The 21,283-nt window shown below is 40.6% G+C and overlaps 2 protein-coding genes across 6 annotated transcripts; both read right to left on the reverse strand.

The window, feature by feature from the left end:
• Positions 1-408: 408 nt before the first annotated feature.
• Positions 409-9,049, reverse strand: LOC121690454 (flavin-containing monooxygenase FMO GS-OX4-like). Of its 3 annotated transcripts, XM_042071022.1 has the most exons (8): positions 8,887-9,049; positions 8,452-8,708; positions 6,517-6,655; positions 5,217-5,359; positions 5,075-5,127; positions 3,861-3,985; positions 3,064-3,378; positions 409-2,917 (listed from the first exon to the last, which is right to left on the reverse strand). In XM_042071022.1, the coding sequence occupies exons 2-8, from the start codon at positions 8,691-8,693 to the stop codon at positions 2,573-2,575; spliced, it is 1,362 nt and encodes a 453-aa protein (XP_041926956.1). In that variant the 5' UTR covers positions 8,694-8,708; positions 8,887-9,049; the 3' UTR covers positions 409-2,572. The 3 variants fall into 3 exon arrangements, with proteins under 3 accessions (XP_041926956.1, XP_041926957.1, XP_041926958.1); XM_042071023.1 differs by lacking the exon at positions 8,887-9,049 and having other exon boundaries at positions 8,452-8,743; XM_042071024.1 differs by lacking the exons at positions 8,452-8,708; positions 8,887-9,049 and having other exon boundaries at positions 5,217-6,212; positions 6,517-6,595.
• A 4,244-nt stretch (positions 9,050-13,293) lies between these two features.
• LOC121690372 (flavin-containing monooxygenase FMO GS-OX-like 7) lies at positions 13,294-19,685 on the reverse strand. Of its 3 annotated transcripts, none has more exons than XM_042070886.1 (8): positions 19,556-19,685; positions 17,602-17,817; positions 16,301-16,439; positions 15,786-15,928; positions 15,595-15,647; positions 14,819-14,943; positions 13,980-14,294; positions 13,294-13,803 (listed from the first exon to the last, which is right to left on the reverse strand). In XM_042070886.1, exons 2-8 carry the CDS (start codon positions 17,814-17,816, stop codon positions 13,459-13,461), a joined length of 1,335 nt encoding a protein of 444 aa, XP_041926820.1. In that variant the 5' UTR covers position 17,817; positions 19,556-19,685; the 3' UTR covers positions 13,294-13,458. The 3 variants fall into 3 exon arrangements, with proteins under 3 accessions (XP_041926820.1, XP_041926819.1, XP_041926821.1); XM_042070885.1 differs by lacking the exon at positions 19,556-19,685 and adding an exon at positions 18,100-18,172; XM_042070887.1 differs by lacking the exon at positions 19,556-19,685 and having other exon boundaries at positions 16,301-16,359; positions 17,602-17,671.
• Between the last annotated feature and the right edge of the window lie 1,598 nt (positions 19,686-21,283).

Genomic DNA, 21,283 nt, shown 5'->3' on the forward strand with positions numbered 1-21,283 from the left:
AGTCTAGACAAATTACTAAATTAGCACCAGTCAGAGGCTTATTGTTTTGCAATTTTATTATGTCATCACATCACCAAAAAGTAATGGTTTTACCAAAAATATTTGGCTGTATTTTTAAAATACAAAAAATCTATAAAGTATTTTGATACTTTCAAATACCGAGCCATTTTCTTCAACCCAATAAAATACAAATGACAAAATACTATTACTGCATTTGAAATACATGTTTTAAATACATGTATCATAAATAGCCTACTGCCCATCCCTGAGTTTAGTTACGCTGAATCGTGGAAAACATTTAAAATAATTAGTTTTTCGAGAAATAATATGAGCCCAACTACATTCATGTTGAATTGATCCCCAGCAGCAAATAAATTGCATAATAAAATAAATACATACTGGCAAAGTTGTCATCATGTCCATTTATTGTGAAACAGATCATACAAAAAATATTTTTAAAAAACTGTTGTCACTACCGTATGGCAAGCCATTTTAGTGTTTAGTTGCAGTACGGTATATCATATAAGAGAAAAGTCCGCTATGACCAGATTTTGTTCCCGTCTGAGGAAGGGTTGAAAGGCCCGAAACGTCATTATTGGGAGCAAAATCTGGTTGTAGCGGACTTTTCTCTTAAATGTGACTATTTGCCTTTAGTCCTGCTCCCAGTTTTAAATCAAGGATGTGCGTGCTTTGACTACACTCTAGTTGCAGTGTATCAACAATTGCTTTATTCCACGTCAACATATCCAAAAGGTCATTTTGACTTGTAACTGTTCTGGTGGTGGTGTTCCTTTGTCCAAGCGGATATGTCAGAGACAATCTGAAATCCGCGACGAGGCCTTGATAGATAGATAGATAGATAGATAGATAGATAGATAGATAGATATACTTTATTGATCCCTAGGGCATCAAGGGCACCTTGGCATCATCAGGCAGGAAAGATAGATATAGTTGGGTATCAAGTATCATCTACATATGTGTTATGAGAAGCCATGTAAGTTAGGGACGTAACGATACGCTCAACTCACGATTCGATACGATTCACGATTTTAAGTTTACAATGCGATTTTCTTACTATTTTTTAGTTAAATAAGCTGCAGTCAATGTTTCCCACAGGAAATATGTTAGTTATATAAGGTGTCTGATCGGAAGGGGGAGAGGCATATTGGGCTATGTAGCCTATAATATTTATATTATTATTATAACTATATCATTATTTTTATTATTATATTTTATTATAAACTACTGATACAGAAAATACTGTATTTCTGATTATTTATTCATGACAGCACACATTATGTAGATATATTAGGCCTTTAGCCTAGGTGCTGTTAAGCTACATTAGGCTCCAACAGCTCTTTCTACCTCTGTCTGTGTCTTGCTGTTTCAGTTGTCAGCAGCACTAGTGGAAGCCTGGAAATATTGAAAACAAAGTAGGCCTAGCCCTAATTGTCTAGTTTATCATATTCTTTTGGTTGGACTGTTCAGTTTCTCCAGGTGTGTGTTTCAAAGTGATACTTTTTCTCCTTGGGACAGGCAGGCCCTTTTGAGTCTGAGAAAAGACTTTTCCATTTACATTGGGATTAAGATGATAAGCAGTCTACTTGAATCCAACATTTTTGAACAAATGTGTGCAGCATGCTAATCATTTATCAAGTAGCTATGGTAAACGTTAGTAGCAACGCCTGCAAACATCAAAAATTGCAGTCAGAAGAAATGTATACATTTATTTACAGCAATGGCAGGCCTACATACATTGTTTCTTGACTGCTTATGCTGTTTATTTATCCTGGAAATCCAGAGTTCTCACGAGAGCACAATGGAATTGTCTCTGCGAGACACTGGCAATGAGCAATGATGCACGTTACTTTTACACCACATTCCTGGGAACCAGCTAAACTGATGAAGACAGCGCTGCAACGTTGGAGGACAGTACACATTGGTCGTACTGTTATCCGAATGCGTCAAAGTCCGAAATAATTCAGAGTAAACACGGTCTAGTGTTATCCAATTGCGTGCAGTTATATTTTTAAATGTATGCTTGTTGCTGCCCCTCGAGTTGGGCCATTACATTGTTCTTGGCCAGACCCTTAATCTTTTTAGATTACCAGGGTCTGGATTTTCCAGGCTACTGTTTATCGTCAGTTTGTAAGGTTTAGGCCAAGTAGGAAGTAACATTGGGATTTCCTTATCAATGTGATTGGTTAGGCTGGACCAATGATTTCAGAGTTAATGCAAAAGTCTACACCTGTCACCATGCTAGTGTTGCAAACGTTTCCCAATCATGAGTCACCAGACTCTATTCACAAAGTGACACAGAGTCACAGAGTTAACTGGTGCCTTTGGGCAATATAGTCCAAAATGTTGTACTGGGAAAGGTCTTCTTCAATTTTTGCTGTATGTTTCAGCAAAACCGCACAAAACACAAAACCGCATACACACTGGATGGATGGTGGGAACAATACATGTATATCTATCTGACCTTCACATGACGATATACCAACAAATTTAATTTGAAGATGATACCAAAACTAGTTGCCTGACCAGTTTACTTAAAGAGCCACAATAATATTTATGGTAATGGTTTGGGAAGAGACTGCCCCTGTGGGCCTTGCACTATCCATTCCTTCTCATTGAGCACTCTGTAGTTGTAGGTCTTGTAGTTGAGCATGTCCTTGGAGCGGAACACCTTGTTGGACTCGTACAGGTTGCTCCAGTATGGTGGAAGTGGCTTAAACCCACCGAGACGAGCCAGCTCATCGTTGTAGGCCCACTGTTCTGAATCAAGCTTCAAGATATGTCGTGTGGCAATGCCCCTGGTGCGGCGAGCAGCTTCATCAAGCTCTATGTCCTTCTCCATCTCCTCTTGTGAGGGGAGAGTGAAAGAATCATCCAGCACAGACATTATGAACTGTGCCTGAAGGATTTATAAGACCAACAAAATGGGGAGGGTGGTCACAGAAACAAAAACATTGGAGACAAAAAATTACTGTGAGTTACTCAACGATATAAATGCACCTGCAAAGATGTGGAACTGCTTTTACGAGGGTTCAAAGCTCTTACCTGGATGTGGAAATGTGGAAAGGGGCAGATGGCTCTGCAGATGCCCACAATGAACAGTGATGGAAACGCTGGGGGCATCAGGAACTTATAGAGAGGGCTGACCAGGTGATCCTTCACCTTCACGCCTACTTGCTGGTCCAGGAATGGAAAGGTGAAATTGTACCCAGTGCAGAACAGAAACATATCAGGCCGGGCTTGCTTCCCGTCCCCGAACTCCAGGGTTCCATCATCAAGGACTTTAGACACCGGGGGCGACTGCTGCACACCAGGAGGAAGGGGGCCTTTCAGGGGCTTCTGGCCGTGACTTAACACAACCTTGAGTTAACCAACCGAACAAACAGACGTGTATTGGTTAATGAACAGAGGCGTATTAACATTGTAATAATAAACTTCATCTAATGAGTCTAATGCTATAATTGAACAGTAATGAAGAAAACGTGTTTCTTTTTTGTAATTTAATAGCCACACCACGTACATGTTCAACGCGCAATGGTGTTTTAAGCCCCCACCATCGACTTAAAGGCAGCGCTGCGACCGTCGACTTCAAGGCACCTAAGCCTAACCTTAACCCTAACCTTAACCCTAACCCTAACCCTTGCCTAACCCCATGCAGCGCTGCCTGGAAGACGACGTTGGGGGCTTAAAACACCAAACATGTTCAGCGCCCTGCTACAGAGGCTTTTTTTCTGTGGCTTCTGCAGTGTGTTTTTTTTTTTTGCATGGCTCTTTTCTCTCTTCCACTCAGGACTTTTGACATTACTCAAAGTCAGTAGTGGCTAGCTGTCTATATCACTAACCTTTGCGTTGACGCTGGACAGCTCCATAGCGATGTCCAGTCCAGAAAGGCCAGCTCCCAGCAGCACCACTGACTTCCCAGCAAAAGGCTCAGCGCTGCGATAGGTATGGCTGTGCATCACAGTTTCTGGGTACCAAATATAAATAAAAACAAAATTGAATGTCTGCATACTGGAGTAGTTCCCAAAATTTAATTAAATAATGTCAATGTTTCAACCTAACAGGATTTCTTCAGGCAAATTATTCTGCCAATTGCCTGAAGAAGACCCCATATTGGGTCAAACGTTGCCATTTCTTAATTTTTTTTATTTCTCTCTCTTATGTTTCACCTTATTGTATACCTTGTCCTGCAGCAGGCCTAAACATAGGTTGAATGTGCACACAGCCCCTCTACCAAACTACCAAATATAAATCCACATGGATATATTTGCCCAACTGTAAGATTCAGCAGCCAAGAGAAAATCCTGTGCTTTGACAAAATATTTGTCTATGTACCATCATATAGGATACAGGAACAATGGCAATAAAATACTCTTCTAATCTCTTTTATGGTTTAAGAGTCCAGTACATGGCTCTTATATATGTGATCTTGTGAAATGATTAGGGTTCAGAGGGGTGGAACACCTCCATCTGTTGCTTCAATAGTTGCTGTAGTGTGTAGGATTCCAAAAACAATCTGTGTATGTGATGGAGTTTTGCACAGTGCAAGGTAGAAATTTAATAGAAGTAGCATTATTGTTTTATTAAATACATTTAAGTTCCCTGTTATAGGATAACTTGCAAATTTCCCCATAATTACCATATGTCCCCATCAATTTCCATGGAAAGTTTCCAACTTTGAAAATGTTGCAACCCTACAAATAATTAACTAAAAATCTACACTGAACTAAAGAGTATCTGCAGTATATTTCTTAAGAGCTAGCAAGAATACAGTGAATCAATTTAACCAATACTTGATGACTGATGTTTTAACAGCTACTGTCGTGACTGTGCATATGGATGCAATGTGATTACTAAAATTGAAGTATTTTTTATAACCTCTTCCATATCCAGGTCACAAGAGCTCAAATATATGAGCACTAAGAATAATATGTCATACTTGCATGAAATATACAATAGCTCTCCCTATAAGTGGAAATGCTGTCATAATCAGCAATACACCTGAATACATTTTGTGAAGAAAATCTGGCTTGTGCAACATGCAAAACATACCCACCTGTAAATTTGTCCAGACCAGGGATTGGTGGAAAATAAGGGTCAAAGAAGTGCCTGATAAAATTAAAAAAGTGGAATTATTTTATCCCATTTCATTTCTCAAACACGTTTTTTATTTTATTAACAGAAATCCATGCACTAACCCATTGCACACCAGGACAGCATCAAAGTGCCTCTTGACTGCAGTGCTGGAATCAATGCCATTGCTGGTGGTGACATCCCAACCTAAGCCATGCCATCCACTTTCCACCTTCACTGGTTTGACAGCATCCACTGTTGTCTCAAACTGTAAAAAAGGAGGAAGAAATCTGATTGGGTAGGCTACAACTTCAAAGAGTTTATTGTATTCCCTGTTTTTGAAGAGAGGGAGCACATTATAATGAAGAAAAACAGTTACTGACGCACAGTTGCATTGTTGACACACTTGCATTGGATTACTGTTCTGATACCTGAATGCCGTGTCATTCTTCTTCTACCAATATTTCCTTTGACCACACTTTGACTAGCACTTTAGATTCTGCACTCTCTTCCTCTGGTAATAGTATTTATTGTTGTGGTATTGTTGTGGTAATTGTTACCTAAGGTCTCCTCTGCAATGCTACTTGAATGTTATTAATTTTTTGGATAAAAACTGATAAAACCACATGGCACTGTGGTGCAGCAGGCTACAGCGCCCATACCATGTACGGGTCCAAGTGGCCATGGGGACCCAGGTTCGAATTCGACCTGTGGTCATTTCCCATCCCCATCCTATCGCTCCCTCCCACTCACTTCCTGTCACTCTTCACTGTCCTGTCCACATAAAGGCAAAAATGCCCAAAATATATACTATACTAAAAAATGACAAAAGTGTCTGCTAAATGAATAAATGTAAACGTAAATTATATGCTAAACATTACAACACAGTGAATGGTGACTGAGGACAATCAGATGGCTGTGCAGCAAGTGTATGTAATGAATGACTGGAATGAATGTAATGAGCAAAGTGCTAGAATCTTTCATTGCATGAGCATCACTTACAACCTTGCCTTGACCCACATCAGTCTGTCCAGTCATCGTGTACTGCTCCATTCTCAAACTGGAGTCATTAGTTTACCTCGGTTACATTTTCAGGAAGTAGACCAATACATCACGTCCCACTACCAAATCAAAGGTCAATTAAAGTGATTTGCATTCATAAAAATGTTTATGAAAATACCTTATTACTTTTCAAAGTGATAATTTTGGGGTAGAGGTTGTATAATGCTTATACATTGTCAGTCTCATGGTATCTTTAGCCAAATGAAAGATACTGAACAACAAAGGTCATTGTCAAACAAATTCAAAGGAGCCAGCTAGGAGTTTAGTATGCTTTTCATGCACTAGGCCTTTGTGCTTTGTGCTTTTCATGTGCTTTTCATGCACTAGGCCTTTGTCCATCATTAGATGAATAAACTCCATTACCTTTATGTGATTCCTTATTTTAAAGTGGTCACAGTATTTCTCCAAATACCTTCGGACCTCTGTGTGATGGACAAAGGAGGAGAGGTGCTTTTCGAAGGGGAAATCAGGAAACGACATCACCTCTTTAGGAATATTTGTTCTGTTGCATGGAGGGAAATAATTGGGTCATACTTCCACATCCATACTGATATACAGAGCTGTTAAACCATGGGCGAGCAGGTCAAATAGGCTGTGGACGTGATGCAGTGCTGCTTGAAAGTTTGTAAGCCCAACAGAAAAAAAATATATATATATATACAGTATGTATATCAGTATATATATACAGTATATATATCAAAATAACCTTATTAAACATACATGTAAAGTTCAATTTGTACTGCAGACATTCTAATAACACAACACAAAGAAAATACCAAGATATATTTAATAATTTAATTTAATAATAATAATAATTTAATTTAATAATTTAATTTAATAATAATAATAATAATTTAATAATTTGGGGCCTTTTTGCCCACTCCTCCATGCAGTACCAGATTTAGGTCTGCTATCTAACTTCCTATCCTCAGCCATTCCTTGTTAATTGTTGGAATGTCTCAGTTCATTGTTTTGTTGGATGAACCACTGACTGTCAGCTTTGACTACATAAACTTATGGCTTGACACTATGTATTCATGAATTTGAGGTTTCAATCCTACAGATGCATGGCCTGGTTCACTGTTTCCATCAGTAAAAGCAGGAAGTGAAGGTTGTAGTAACAGAAAATGCATGGGACTCTTGAGTTGTAGCACTGTCCTATTGCGTGCAGAGGAAATTTGAAAGACAACTGTTTATCCCGCCCCTCGGATTACCACTGCCTATGGTAAATTCCCAGACCCAACGTCTTGATGTGGCTCTGGCTTGTCAGGCTAAAGTATACTTGCATATACAAGGAATTTGTGTTCTGCATTTTACCCATCCGGGGGTAGTGTACAACACACCCACATACAGTGTACACCCATTCAAACACACACACACACACACACACTGAGCACACTAGAAGCACACACATACACACCCAGAGCAGTGGGCAGCCTTAATCCTGGCACTCGGGGAGCTGGTGGGGTTAGGTGCCCCCCACCCACATTTTTTTCTACCAGTCAGGGATCAAACCAGCCACCCTTCGGTCACAAGTCAAATTCCCTAACCAGTAGGTCACGGATGCCGGATGGCAAGGGTTTGTGGTGGACCAAAAGCCACTGTATTCTGGGTAATGTCGTCATACAATGACAAAGGACGAACCACATCCAACAGGAGTAACTGTTGACACAAGAGGAAGCTGTCTGAAGGGATGTCTGGATACTAACTATGTCACTCGTGCCATGGCCAAATATTATTGAGACACTATGGGGTGTGTTTTAGAGGAATGAATAAGGGAACGATTCACATTATGCAGTGACCTGACTGTTCTGGTGTTGCCTAAATGAACTGATGCTGCATGGCGGCCAAAGAGGAGGCCTTACACCATAGGCCTACTAATAAATTGGTCTAGGCCATTCCCTGCTGGAGGAGGTTCTTTGAAATGTGGCAGTGTTTTGTTCTCACCAGAAAGCTTTGGGTATACCATTCTAAAATATCGCCAGGAAACAATAAATCAGGTAAAAGCCAATCCAAACATGACATTTGGACAAGGCTATTCTTGCTGCATTTTGGATGTTTGCACATGCTTCAACAATGTAAATAGCCTACAATAGAATAGGCATGACAATGTGTCCATTATTTGGAATGTCTGCATTACCAATTGAGCTTAGATGTAGCCTATGTTTAATACGGTTACTTTTGTGTTTTTACTAAATGGATGATCACCATATCTGTATGATTCACAGTGTAGTCATAATATGACCAATAATCGTGCACAATAAAGTGTTTTTTTCCACGCTGGTCCTCGGTCCTTACCTGAGATCACGGTACATACTGCTGTGGATTGGCACGCCAGTGCTATAGCTGCCTACCCGTTCCTCGTACACCCACGTTCCCCCAACATATTTGGTCTGCTCATACACAACCGGCGGTGCAAAAATTTCGGGACGGGATAGAAGGTGCCTAGCAGCGCATAAACCGGCACCCCCTGCCCCAATAATGGCGACACGTAATCTCGACATTTTTGCTGTAATGGTTAAGGCCACCACCATCAACATTCGATTGTGTGTGAGCTGTAAAACCAAGAAAAAATCGATGATGTTAGTCTTGACTTTTCATTTTAAAAATCACTCAGAATCTATGCGCTACGTGCACTTTGATTAACTAGCAGCCAAGTAGCCTATGCTTTCAATAAACATAAACCCCTCCCCCCTCCCTCGGGTCATCGCACACGGCATTTCAATTACTTACCTGAGTAATTTAGAGATTGGTAGTGAGGATGCCAACAAATTTCGTAATTTCACCATTGGATCTACTATCCCTTCGCTCTTGTAGGCTACGTTGTTGTTGCAGCTGGTTTTTGCTATTCGCAACACAACGGGCCCTTGTAGCCGTAACTGTTACTGTAACTGTACCCCAGCGTCACCCAATAGTAGACATATGCCCCGCCCATTTAAACAGCTTGACTTCAAGCCAAGTGAATTTAGGCCCACTTCTCACTTAAAGGAACACGCCGACTTTTTGCATGGGTCTTTAGCTTAAGCACCATTTCCCCAGAGTTATAAAAGTAGATACAGGCTACCCTTATCATCTCCATGCGTGAAATTACTCGATCTGCCTACACCTCCCAATAGTGACCAATGAACTCCTTCATTTTCCTATTTACATGCTGTGATTTGTGTCCCAAAAAAGTCGGGGTGTTCCTTTAATTTAAATGGCCAATATAACTATGGTAACTGAAAGCTGGACCTCAAATATTCACATGAATCTTATTTACCATTGTCCTTAGTAGCCCTTGTACAGGACTGTAGTCTGGCAGAATCATAAATTATGTCTTTTCCTCAGTCAATTTTTTATGATATGGGATTCTTTGTGTGCTATCTATGAACTGTTTTCTGTGTGACTGTAGATTAGACACACACACACACACCCCAACATGTTTGGTCTGCTCATACACAAAAAGCTCGGGGCAGGATAGAAGGTGCCTAGCATAATCTGGCACCACCTGCCCCAATAATGGCGACACATAATCCTGACATTTTGCTGTAATGATTCAAGCAGAGACGTTTGATAAAATTAACTATAGAATCTTTGGTTCAAGGCCACCACCATCAACATTCAATTGTATGTGAACTGTAAAGGCAAAGAAAAATCGATGATGATGTTAGTCTTGACTTCTCATTTTAAAAATCACTTCAGAGTCTATATGGGCTACGTGCACTCTGATCACGACAAGCATGCTTTCAATAGGCCTAAACTTTTCTCCTCTGATTCAGACAGTAGTAGGCTATATGGACGCTACTGGTAACCTTGCCTTTTAACTGCTGGGATGTTTAGATAACTTCCCCCCTCTGTTCATCACACACAACTAGGCTACATTTCAAATACCCGCCTGAGTAATTTAGAGGAGAAGGGTAGTAAGGATGCTAACATATTTCTGATTTCGCCATTGGAGTTGAACTCTCCACCGTAGTCTACGTTGTGATTGCAGCTGGCTTTGGCTATTTGCAACAAAACGGGCCCTTGTAGCCTGCTGGGCTGTGCTGTAATGTACCCCAGCGTCATTCAATACAGTAGACTTCAGACATGTGGACTCGAGTCACATGACTTGGACTCGAGTCAGACTCGAGTCATGATTTTAATGACTTCAGACTTGACTTGATAAAATTCGGCATGACTTGCGACTCGACTTGGACTTGAATACTATTCACTCGAGACTTGACTCGGACTTTGCCTCTTTGACTTGTGACGACTTAACATGTCTCGAGTCAAAAACTAAATTTCCTGATCATGGACCAGTCACCCCAGAAATGCTTTCCCTCCGCGACTAAAAAAAAAAAAGAAAATAGCGGAGACAAGCGGCCAGTCCAGAGCACAGTTCAGTGCTGCCGCTACCCCCACATGCGTTACGCACTGTGTGTAGGGCACCAAGAGACAGAGAAACGACCAACATTTAGCCAATAACTAGTAGCTTTACTGCAAACTGATTTGCACTCTTGTTAGAGAACGTTTACAATGTCAAAATGCACCAACAGCATGTTACATAAACATGATACTTTTCGAGTCCTCTATTATGATCCAACTTGAACTTATGCTAGCCTACTTCATTTAATTGAGAACCCCATCTAAGCACGCACGAGAGGGAGAGAAAACGAGTGGCAGGTTCCAGCTGGCTTGTCATTGTTGATGGTGATTGATATTTTCTTTTAAATATAAGAAACGTATAAAAGGAAATCATGAAGGCAACAAATACGAGATTAGGGGAAATTGCGGATTTATCCGGTTTTCACTACTGTTATAAACTATGAGATCCAGGTCACTATGACATACATGTAGGCTGCACTCACTGTGATTTGGAAAGTGGACAAGAATATGAAGAGTTGTCTTTGCCTTTGTGTAATGGAAATGGTGAGTCTTGAAGTACTGTAGGCCTATTCAATAATTTGTTTACATGAAGCACATTGATATGCCACGCATACGCATTCCACTCAGCTAGCTAGGTGGCTACTGGCTACCAGGCTCATAATTCACATTTAATTGCAAACAGAAAATGTCAAGCAAGCGTCATGTCATACATGCATCTATTTCCAAAGGAATGAAAGCTGTTTGTGCCAACTTAATATCATGCTTATCATTGTTAATATTGTGCTATACATGTGGCACAAACAATGTTTGAGTTTGTGGACTAGCCATATGAATGGAGCTGGTAAAAAAAGATCATTATGAGAATGTGTGGACAGTGGCACACAATGGGCTTAAAGTGACAGTGCACCATTTACAAATGAGATAAACAGCATCAAATGTGTAGTATTTCATTAGAAATGAATACTTTAAAACAAAATTACTGTGTCATTATTATCATTTAAATAATATAAAAGTGTTGACCTTGGCTTCCCTTATGAGTCGCCACTGGCAGACAGCCTAATAAATTGTTTGCAGGCAAATCTGTGGCCTAGCGCAGTGAAATGTCATCAGTCAAATTATTACTCATACTTACAGTGTGCTCCGCAATTTGGAAAAACAATATATATATTTGTCATGTAGCTATCCGTTTTGTACAGATTACTCAGGTATGCACGTGTATATTGTATGCGCATGCATATATCGTAAAAGATTTCAAGACAGAAACATTGAACATATTTTAATCTGTATTTATAAAAAAAAATCTGTGGATTAGATGGAAGTGTTAAAATTATGATCGATAGTCTAATAATGCCATTATTAAGTGAAGAGTACCTGATGACTTGTTCAGGACTTGAAAAAGATTGGGACTTGGACTTGGACTCGACTTGGCTTTGATGAGACTTGGACTTGGACTCGACTTGCCCTTCTCTGTATTTACTTGGGACTTGACTTGGACTTGAGTGCTAAGACTTGGGACTTACTTGTGACTTGCCAAACAGTGACTTGGTCCCACCTCTGGTAGACTTATGCCTCGCCCATTTTAACAGCTTGGCTTCAAGCCAAGTGAACTTAGGCCCACTTCTCACTTTACTTAAATGGGTGATATAACTATGGCAACTGCAAGCTGGACCTCAAACATTTACATGAATCTACCATTTGTCCTAGTTGCCCTTACACAGGACTATAGTCTGGCAGAATCATAAATTATGTCTTTTCCTCAGTCAATTTTTCATGATATGGGATTCTTCGTGTGCTATCCATGAACTGTTTTCTGTGTGACTGTAGATTAGACACACACACACACACACACATACACACACACACACACACACTCACACAAAACACAAAACAATGACACAACACAGATGAACACTCACTATCCCAAGGGAGTGAAACAAAATAATGTTGGTGGTGAACAATGGCGATGCAAAAAGCCCACTCTAAAAAGATAGCCTGCTGTACTGCAAGGTGTAGTGTAAATCTTTCCTCTGTTTGATGTTTAACGTGACTAGTAACGTGTAGGTTACTCACACACACACACACAATACACCCCTCTCTAACACCAACCTCAAGTTTCTTGAGAATTTTGATCATCAGTTTTTTTCTTGAGAACTTTAATCATTGGAAAACATGGAACCAGTTATATGTATCCATAGTTATGCCCCTTGGGATCAATATACCACATTTAGCGCTTACACGGTACCCAGTTAAAAACCAACATAAAGGGTCATGATCCTTCCTGATCAACAGCGTTACACAATGCAATATCAAGCATGCATTGCAATGCAATATCTGGCCATGCATTGACAATGTCAGAGACTTAATTCTTATTTAAGATAATATAACTGCATTGGGTTGCTTTAGGACCACATTCTGTGGTTCTCAATAGGTTCAGTGGTTAGTTTGTGCCACTTGACAAGTTCAGTTGTGACTTTTTGAGTACATCTCTGAGATGTAACCGGCAGGTCAGCATAGTGGATCTGTTGAAATCTGTTTTTGCAGATTTATGGCATGTAGGCAGAGAAAAGCTGTTGCTCACGTGTCCACTTTATCAACATAATCAGTGTAGTGATGAAGGAATAGATTGACTGATATGGAAGGTTTGAAAAGTGATTTCATGCTCCCTAGCCTTAAAAGAGTAGTTTTAGTATTTTCAAAATACAAAAACATAGTATTTTGATACATGGCATGGCTACTGTATTTTGTAGTTTGTTTTGATACACTTAAAATTAGGATATTTGATATTTTATTTCCAAATCAATTTTGATGTATTTTTGCCCATCCCTAAATACAGTAATACCAGAATTAATTATCAAAACCCACTGTCAATAAATATGACAAGTCAATGGATTTTTCCAGGTTTCGTATAGTACTCTAAGTTTATGTAAAGAGCTAGTCTCCTTATCGCCACAATAATATTTATGGTAATGGTTTGGGAAGAGACTGCCCCTGTGGGCCTTGCACTATCCATTCCTTCTCATTGAGCACTCTGTAGTTGTAGGTCTTGTAGTTGAGCATGTCCTTGGAGCGGAACACCTTGTTGGACTCGTACAGGTTGCTCCAGTATGGTGGAAGTTGCTTAAACCCACCAAGACGAGCCAGCTCATCATTGTAGGCCCACTGTTCTGAATCAAGCTTCAAGATATGTCGTGTGGCAATGCCCCTGGTGCGGCGAGCAGCTTCATCAAGCTCTATGTCCTTCTCCATCTCCTCTTGTGAGGGGAGAGTGAAAGAACCATCCAGCACAGACATGATGAACTGTGTCTAAAGGATTTATAATAGAGAGAGATGAAGAAGACCAACAAAATGGGGAGGGTGGTCACAGAAATGAAACAAAAACATTGGAGACATAAAAAATTACTGTGAGTTACTCAGCGATATAAACAATAAGATATCTGCAAAGATGTGGAACTGCTTTTACGAGGGTTCAAAGCTCTTACCTGGATGTGGAAATGTGGAAAGGGGCAGATGGCTCTGCAGATGCCCACAATGAACAGTGATGGAAACGCTGGGGGCATCAGGAACTTATAGAGAGGGCTGACCAGGTGATCCTTCACCTTCACGCCTACTTGCTGGTCCAGGAATGGAAAGGTGAAATTGTACCCAGTGCAGAACAGAAACACATCAGGCCGGGCTTGCTTCCCGTCCCCGAACTCCAGGGTTCCATCATCAAGGACTTTAGACACCGGGGGCGACTGCTGCACACCAGGAGGAAGGGGGCCTTTCAGGGGCTTCTGGCCGTGACTTAACACCACCTTGAGTTAACCAACCGAACAAACAGACGTGTATTGGTTAATGAACATGGGTGCACTGGTTAATGATGGGCTCTTCATACTGTAAGTAGTTTTTTTTTTTTTTTTTTTTAAAGTATATTTTTTTGGGCTTTATGCCTTTAATGATAGGACAGTGGAGAGTGACAGGAAGTGAATGGGAGAGAAAGCAGGGGTGGGATCCGGAAAGGACCACGGGGTGGGAATCGAACCCGGGTCGCCAGCGTACAGTGCAGGTGCCCCAGCCAGTTGCGCCACAGCTGGGGTCAAATACTGTAAGTAGTTTAATGCAACAGTGTAATTCGACAGTAATGAAGAAAATTGATATGGTTAATACCACCTTCGGTTAACAAATAGAGGTGTACTGGTTAATAAACAGAGGTTTATTGGTTTATGAACCCTATATTTGTTATATGTGGAGAGTTTTCTGTTGTCTTTTCTGTTGGGCTTTTCAATTCAGTTTTTTGATGGCATGATGTGTTGTCATCAGTGCTTTCACTACCACAGACCTTTGCGTTGACACTGGACAGCTCCAGAGCGATGTCCAGTCCAGAAAGGCCAGCTCCCAGCAGCACCACTGACTTCCCAGCAAAAGGCTCAGCGCTGCGATAGGTATGGCTGTGCATCACAGTTCCTGCATTCAACATAGTAATATATGGATGTGCCATGCACAATGAATACCAGTAGCTGAATATCTGGCAGTCACATCTCAACTAACAAAATGAATTATGGTTTCTGAAAGAATTTGTTCTTGAGAACAAGAGATATTCGTTTGGTGTGCCTGGATATTCACAAGCAGATAGACATATCTTGGCATCTGGTTGAATTATAATAACAATCATGATTGCTAAAGTGTAATAGCCAATAAAATCATAAATTCAGTTTTTATTACTTTAGAGTACAGCTCATTTAAGTGATGCTGGAGCCCTTAAAATAAATTATTAACTAAAAACTCTGCTGAATCATTTCAGGTCACTGAGGGCACAATTATGTTTTCTTCAGACCTTCCAAGAATTCCCTTTGTCTGTGTAACTGATAACATATTACAATGGCACATTTCAGGAATTGTACACGTGTGTGTTAAAGTACAAGTGGCCACATCTGGGCATGAGGTAGTTTTCCACAAGGTGTAGTTTTCCACAAGCTGTGTACAGTATATGCTACTGACACATAATCACTGATAAGAAATAACAATAAAAAACTCTATTGTGCCATAAATCCTCATCTACCTCTCTTAAAAAAACACCTAAGAAATGACTAGCCGATTCCAGGGTGATATACTCACCGGTGAACTTTTCCAGACCAGGGATTGATGGAATGTAAGGGTCAAAGAAGTGTCTAATAAAAAAAAAACAGATGGCATCAATTAAATACACACAGGAACCTGAAAAAACGTTCTCCATTCAGCATTTCTGAGATACACACATAAAGAGATGTGTCTTTTGGAGACTGACATAACACTATACTGAAACTAACCCATTGCACACCATGACGGCATCAAAGCGCCTCTTGACTGCAGTGCTGGGATCAATGGCATTGCTGGTGGTGACATCCCAAGCCAAGCCATGCCATCCATTTTCTACCTTCACTGGTTTGACAGCATCCACTGTTGTCTCAAACTGTAAGAAGGAAATTCACAACTGTAACAATTACAGTTTAACAAATAGAGTTCTAAACAATGTCTTGGAGAGCATGTTTCAACTTTCTGTATTTTCCCCAAGCTATAACACCAGAAACAATCCATAGTTGACACAAAGCCTAACTTAAAAACACAAGCCAACTGGCAAATCATCATGAATACACAGTAATGATAACCTGGGTGATGACCTGGAATCACAGACATTGGGTGACAATGATTATTATGATTACCATTTACCATTTGTTGGACATCTTATCAGAGGTTTTACTTCAGACATCAATATTATTCACCATGCAAGGGTCACAGTAATGTTTAAAAACCACAAGACATGTCTACATTTACTTCATGTTACCTGGATGTGATTCCTGATTTTGAAATGGTCACAGTATTTCTCCAAATACTTTCGGACCTCTGTGTGATGGACAAATGAGGATAGGTGGCTTTCAAAGGGAAAATCAGGAAATGACATCACCTCTTTTGGAATATTAGTTCTATTAGGAAGGAAAGGTTTAATTTTAAATGCATACAATGATATCGACCTACATGGAAATATTTTTGATATGGCACTTATGTTATTAGGCTATCACATTTGCACATTTCACATTTGTATTAATTAATATGCTATTAATTAATATGCATATTAATATGCTATTGTGATATACATGACTCCTCAAAATGTAAACCATTAATGCTAAACGCCAGAAATTACAGTCATAGACATGCAGGTCCTCTGTCCTTACTAAATTAGCCTACTAAATTGTCCTAATGTGGGACACTGCCTAATGGGGGACACCTAAGCTCCAGTGGTTGTGGGTCTTGCCCAAACTAATGAATGTCAGTGAAACTATGGGAAAACCAAAGCTGGATGTGTATTTAAAGTGTTGCCTTCACATTAGCCTAATATAGCCTACTACATACCTGTCAACATTTAGCTTTCCAAAAACGGGAGGGGGGGGGGGGGGGGGGGGGGTCAGTGTTTATACCGGATCTGTGTTTGCATATTTAATACGTTTCATACACATGTTTCAACCTATGGTTTCAACACTGCATTTCGGTCGTTGCTATTACCTTACCATACCTTTCGCATGCCAGTTATGTATCCACCAGCTGCCTGCCTGCCTGCAGCCTACTTCCAAAACTCCAAAGCTGCTTGCTGTCACATTTGGTTCCAAGGGCACAAGTTCAGTGTATCAACAACACTCAATAACAGTTTATGTGATGTGTTAATCAATTAAATTCCCAACAATTTCACAACAGCTAGTTCTGGAGTAGGCCATTCAATTAGCCCGCTTGCTTACGACGAGACTCAGGCTGCGCAGTCGGCACCAACTTCCTTATTTGGGTTTTGGGTTGCCAGGTTTTAGCCTATGACAAAACGGTTGAAATTGAAACTAAGTAATCGTGTATGTGTAGGGTGTATTTCATACACAAACTGGCAACTTGGGAGATGTCAGACTAATAGAAAAAATAAATGGATCAATGATTTTAAAATGAAGTTTGATGACCATGCAAATTACGGGAATTTTCCGGGAGAAATAACAAAACGGGAGGGTGCTGGGAGATGACATTGAAATACGGGAGTGTTGACAGGTATGGCCTACTACATAAATCCGAATAGCAAAAAACGTCCCACATTTGGGCAATCCACCTTACCTGAGATCCCGGTACATGCTGCTGTAGATTGGCATGCCATTCTTATATTTGCCCACCTGTTCTTCATACACCCAGGTACCCCCAACATGGTCGCTCAGTTCATACACGACAGGTGGCGCAAAAACCTCGGGGCGGGATAGAATATGCCGAGCAGCGCACAGTCCTGCTGCACCTGCCCCAATGACAGCCACACGTAATCTGCCAAGTCCAGACATCCTGCGAGGAGATCAGAGTTTTCACTCCCAATGACCAGAGACACAGTCACAGCATAGGCCTACTATGCTCAGTTGTTCATACCCTCAGTGTCTACTTGGCTTAAATATAGGTTATGTGTAAGTGAATTCAGAAAACGTTCTACAACAAAGTCAATATCAATCAAGCTGTAAATCTGCACTGACAATTGATAATGGAATTAGAATGGGATAGCTTGCAATAGATAGTAACTGATTTTGTCTTTAGTATCAGTTTTTTCAATGCAGAAACATATACGCTACTCACGGCAAACAGGATGGTCTTCTACTAATGTCTGTACTGCACAGGCTTCACTGTCTCCCAATGAAAGGACAGATTCTTGCTATATCCCATCTATATGAAGGTGTTCAGCTTCAAAGTCCCACCCCGCCAGAGACCTTTAAAGGTATACTATGCTCTAGAGCTCCCTCTAGAGTCACGATGTGTTTATATGTTACTCTGCTATTGTAAATAGCAAACTTCTCGTGACTTATCCCCCCTGTACATAATACAAGTGCTTTTGTTGTCGAGGTGAAGGATTAACAACAGGCAAAAACTATCTCAAAAGAGCTATATCTACTGACAAAGTAATGTTTCACGATTCTCGCAAGATTTGTCGAGGTGCCGCTCTTGGAAGTTGCATGACTGGTTTTCTCGGTAGGGACTTGCTACGTCTAGCCTATGCTAGGTGAACTATTATTACAAGTTCGTTTAACATCAAATTGGCTTCGTAAAGGTGAAAATCTTGCATAGTGTGCCTTTAATATTAACCCTTCAAATAATTTGGACATGATAACTGGATAACAGAACTTATAAAGCTATGGCTCACCACACCTACTGTACACTACCGGTCAGAAGTTTGGGGTCACTTAGAACAGTGTTTTTCAACCACTGTGCCGGGGCACACTAGTGTGCCGTGAGAGATCATCAGGTGTGCCGCAGAAAATTACCCAAATGTCACTCACTGGTCCAGAAAAGCAACTGTTGCATCAAAGAATTTATAACCACATGCTCTCATTGATTGTATGATTGCACTATTTGTGGTATGCAGGCATTGTACAACGGGGGCCCCATATCCAGTATTCACAGAATCATCACATATCCAGTTCATAACAACAATTAAATTAGATATAGTCACCTACAAATTAAACAGAGGGCGCTTGTTTTATTGAGCAGGTCTTGCTCAATAAAACAATCTGAATATCTGTGTATTATTTGAAGTTTTAGGCTATGGTATGTTTATTTTTTCTTCACACAGGATGTTAGTGTCGTGGGACATTTTAAGTGTCAAAAGTGTGCCGTGGCACAAAAAAGGTTGAAAAACACTGACTTAGAAATTTCCATTCCACTCCATTATAGACAGAATACCAGCTGAGATCAGTTGCATCAGGGCAGCAGTTTTGAGATTACAATATGTGCTTACATAATTGCAAAAGGGTTCTCGGCTGTTGTAGAAAGAAATGGCTTATCTTTAATGCAATATCTACATTGCCCATTATCAGCAACTATTCATCCAATGTTCCAAAGGCACATTCTGTTAACTAATCTGATCATTTTAAAAGGCTAACTGAGAAAACTCTTTTGCAATTATGTAAGCACATAATATAATCTGAAAACCATGCAACTGATCCCAGCTGGTATTCTGTCTATAATGGAGTGGAATGGTTATTTCTAAGTAATCCCAAACTTTTGACTGGTAGTGTATTATCTTCATTTTTCTCACCTTTCCACATTTGTAGCATATAACACCCCGCACCTTCCCTTCTTTACCTCTTGGCCTCCGCTCCACACAAACTCACAGCAAGCAGAAATGGTGAGGTAAGCCTGAACAGAGTTGCTGCATCTTCCAAAAGAAAGCTCTTTGTCATTAACAGGTGCATGGTTTTAGTACAATCAAGGCGCCATTTTATTGGCATTTTGTCAACCCGTCCAAAGCTCTTGGCTGCATTTAGCTCCACCCGCCCCTGCTGTCCAATGTGTTATCACCAGGAAAGAAAATGAACTGAAGCACAAAGTAGCATATGGACCCTACTGCTGAACTCTAGAGGTGAAATAGAGCATTCCGATAGAATTCAGTGACAATACACCATGTCAGGAATCCGTAGCAAAGGCCTCAGAGATCTATCCAGGGTGCGTGGAGGTGAGGAGGACAGCGAGGAGCCTGGATGTCCCTTACGGAAATTAACCACGGTTTTACTATGACAAAACAACGTTTTTTTGGGTAACCATGACCATGTTTTTTTGTTTCCATGGGTAACGATAACCATGGTTTATCACTATAGTTGATAAGCACCATGCCCCGCAGGGCCACTGCTAGAATATTTGGGCCCCCACCCAGCTGCGCCCTTGATGCCCCGTGTGAGGATCGAACTCACGACTTTCAGATTACGAAACTGATGTGGCAGGCCCACCTACTGCGCTAACAAGACTTCAGCTGCAGATGTCAGTACGGAGAGGATACAGAGTAGCCCTTACATCTTTACAAACAGAATACAATAAAATTAATCAAAAAATAACAAAATCACCAGTAACAAAGGAAAAATATATAAAAGGGAAAAAACAAACCAATGAAGAATGAAAAAAAGTCCCTCCATCCAAGCCACATCCGACCGACCGACCTACAAATCCCCCCCCCCCCCCCCCCCCCACCACCACCACACACGCACACACACACACGTACACACACACACACACACCCTACTCCCAACCTCCAAGGGACAACAAATTCCTGAATCATACAGCAACATGTTGGAATAGTCATTCTTTTCTACCTGCTCCATCCTTCCACTTCCTTTATTTTACTCCATCTTTCTGCATAATGCACTTCCTTGGATTCATAGATCATACATTCAATTTCACAGTAAACTTTAACGTGGTTTTTAAGTCTCCCTATACTCAATTCATGTATGTCGGTTGTTTTGAAGACTAACATTTTCCCTAACAAAATAATGATGTTCTGAAGAGCGTGAGCTTCCGCTGAAAGATCACCCAGAAGCACTGTGAGAAGATCCAATCGCAATATTACATCATAACCCAATAACCACCTTTCCACTTCAATCCAAAACAAAGCAACTGGTGAGCAATACCAGAATAAATGATCTGTTGTCTCCTCCTCCTCCTTACAGAATCGACATCATGGTTTCACTGCAGTTAAACCCTAACATCATGTTATTGTAACAATTGATGGGCATAACGTAGACATTTAATTCTCCAGGTTGGCTATACTGCTTCTCCGAGACTGTATGATAGCGCAGCTCCTTATCCACACCGCCCCAACACTGCTAGGAAGCGGAGAGTGTTCCCAAGACGTAGTGTTCGTGTTCGGCCTTTTTATCAACATTCACTATTATCAAAGTCAAAGTCAAAGTCTGCTTTATTGTCAATTTCTTCACATGCCAAGACATATAAAGAGATCGAAATTACGTTTCCACTATCCCACGGTGGAGACAAG

Source organism: Alosa sapidissima, chromosome 18 (genome assembly GCF_018492685.1).
Source record: "Alosa sapidissima isolate fAloSap1 chromosome 18, fAloSap1.pri, whole genome shotgun sequence".
In the NCBI taxonomy this organism is placed as follows: Eukaryota; Metazoa; Chordata; class Actinopteri; order Clupeiformes; family Clupeidae; genus Alosa; species Alosa sapidissima.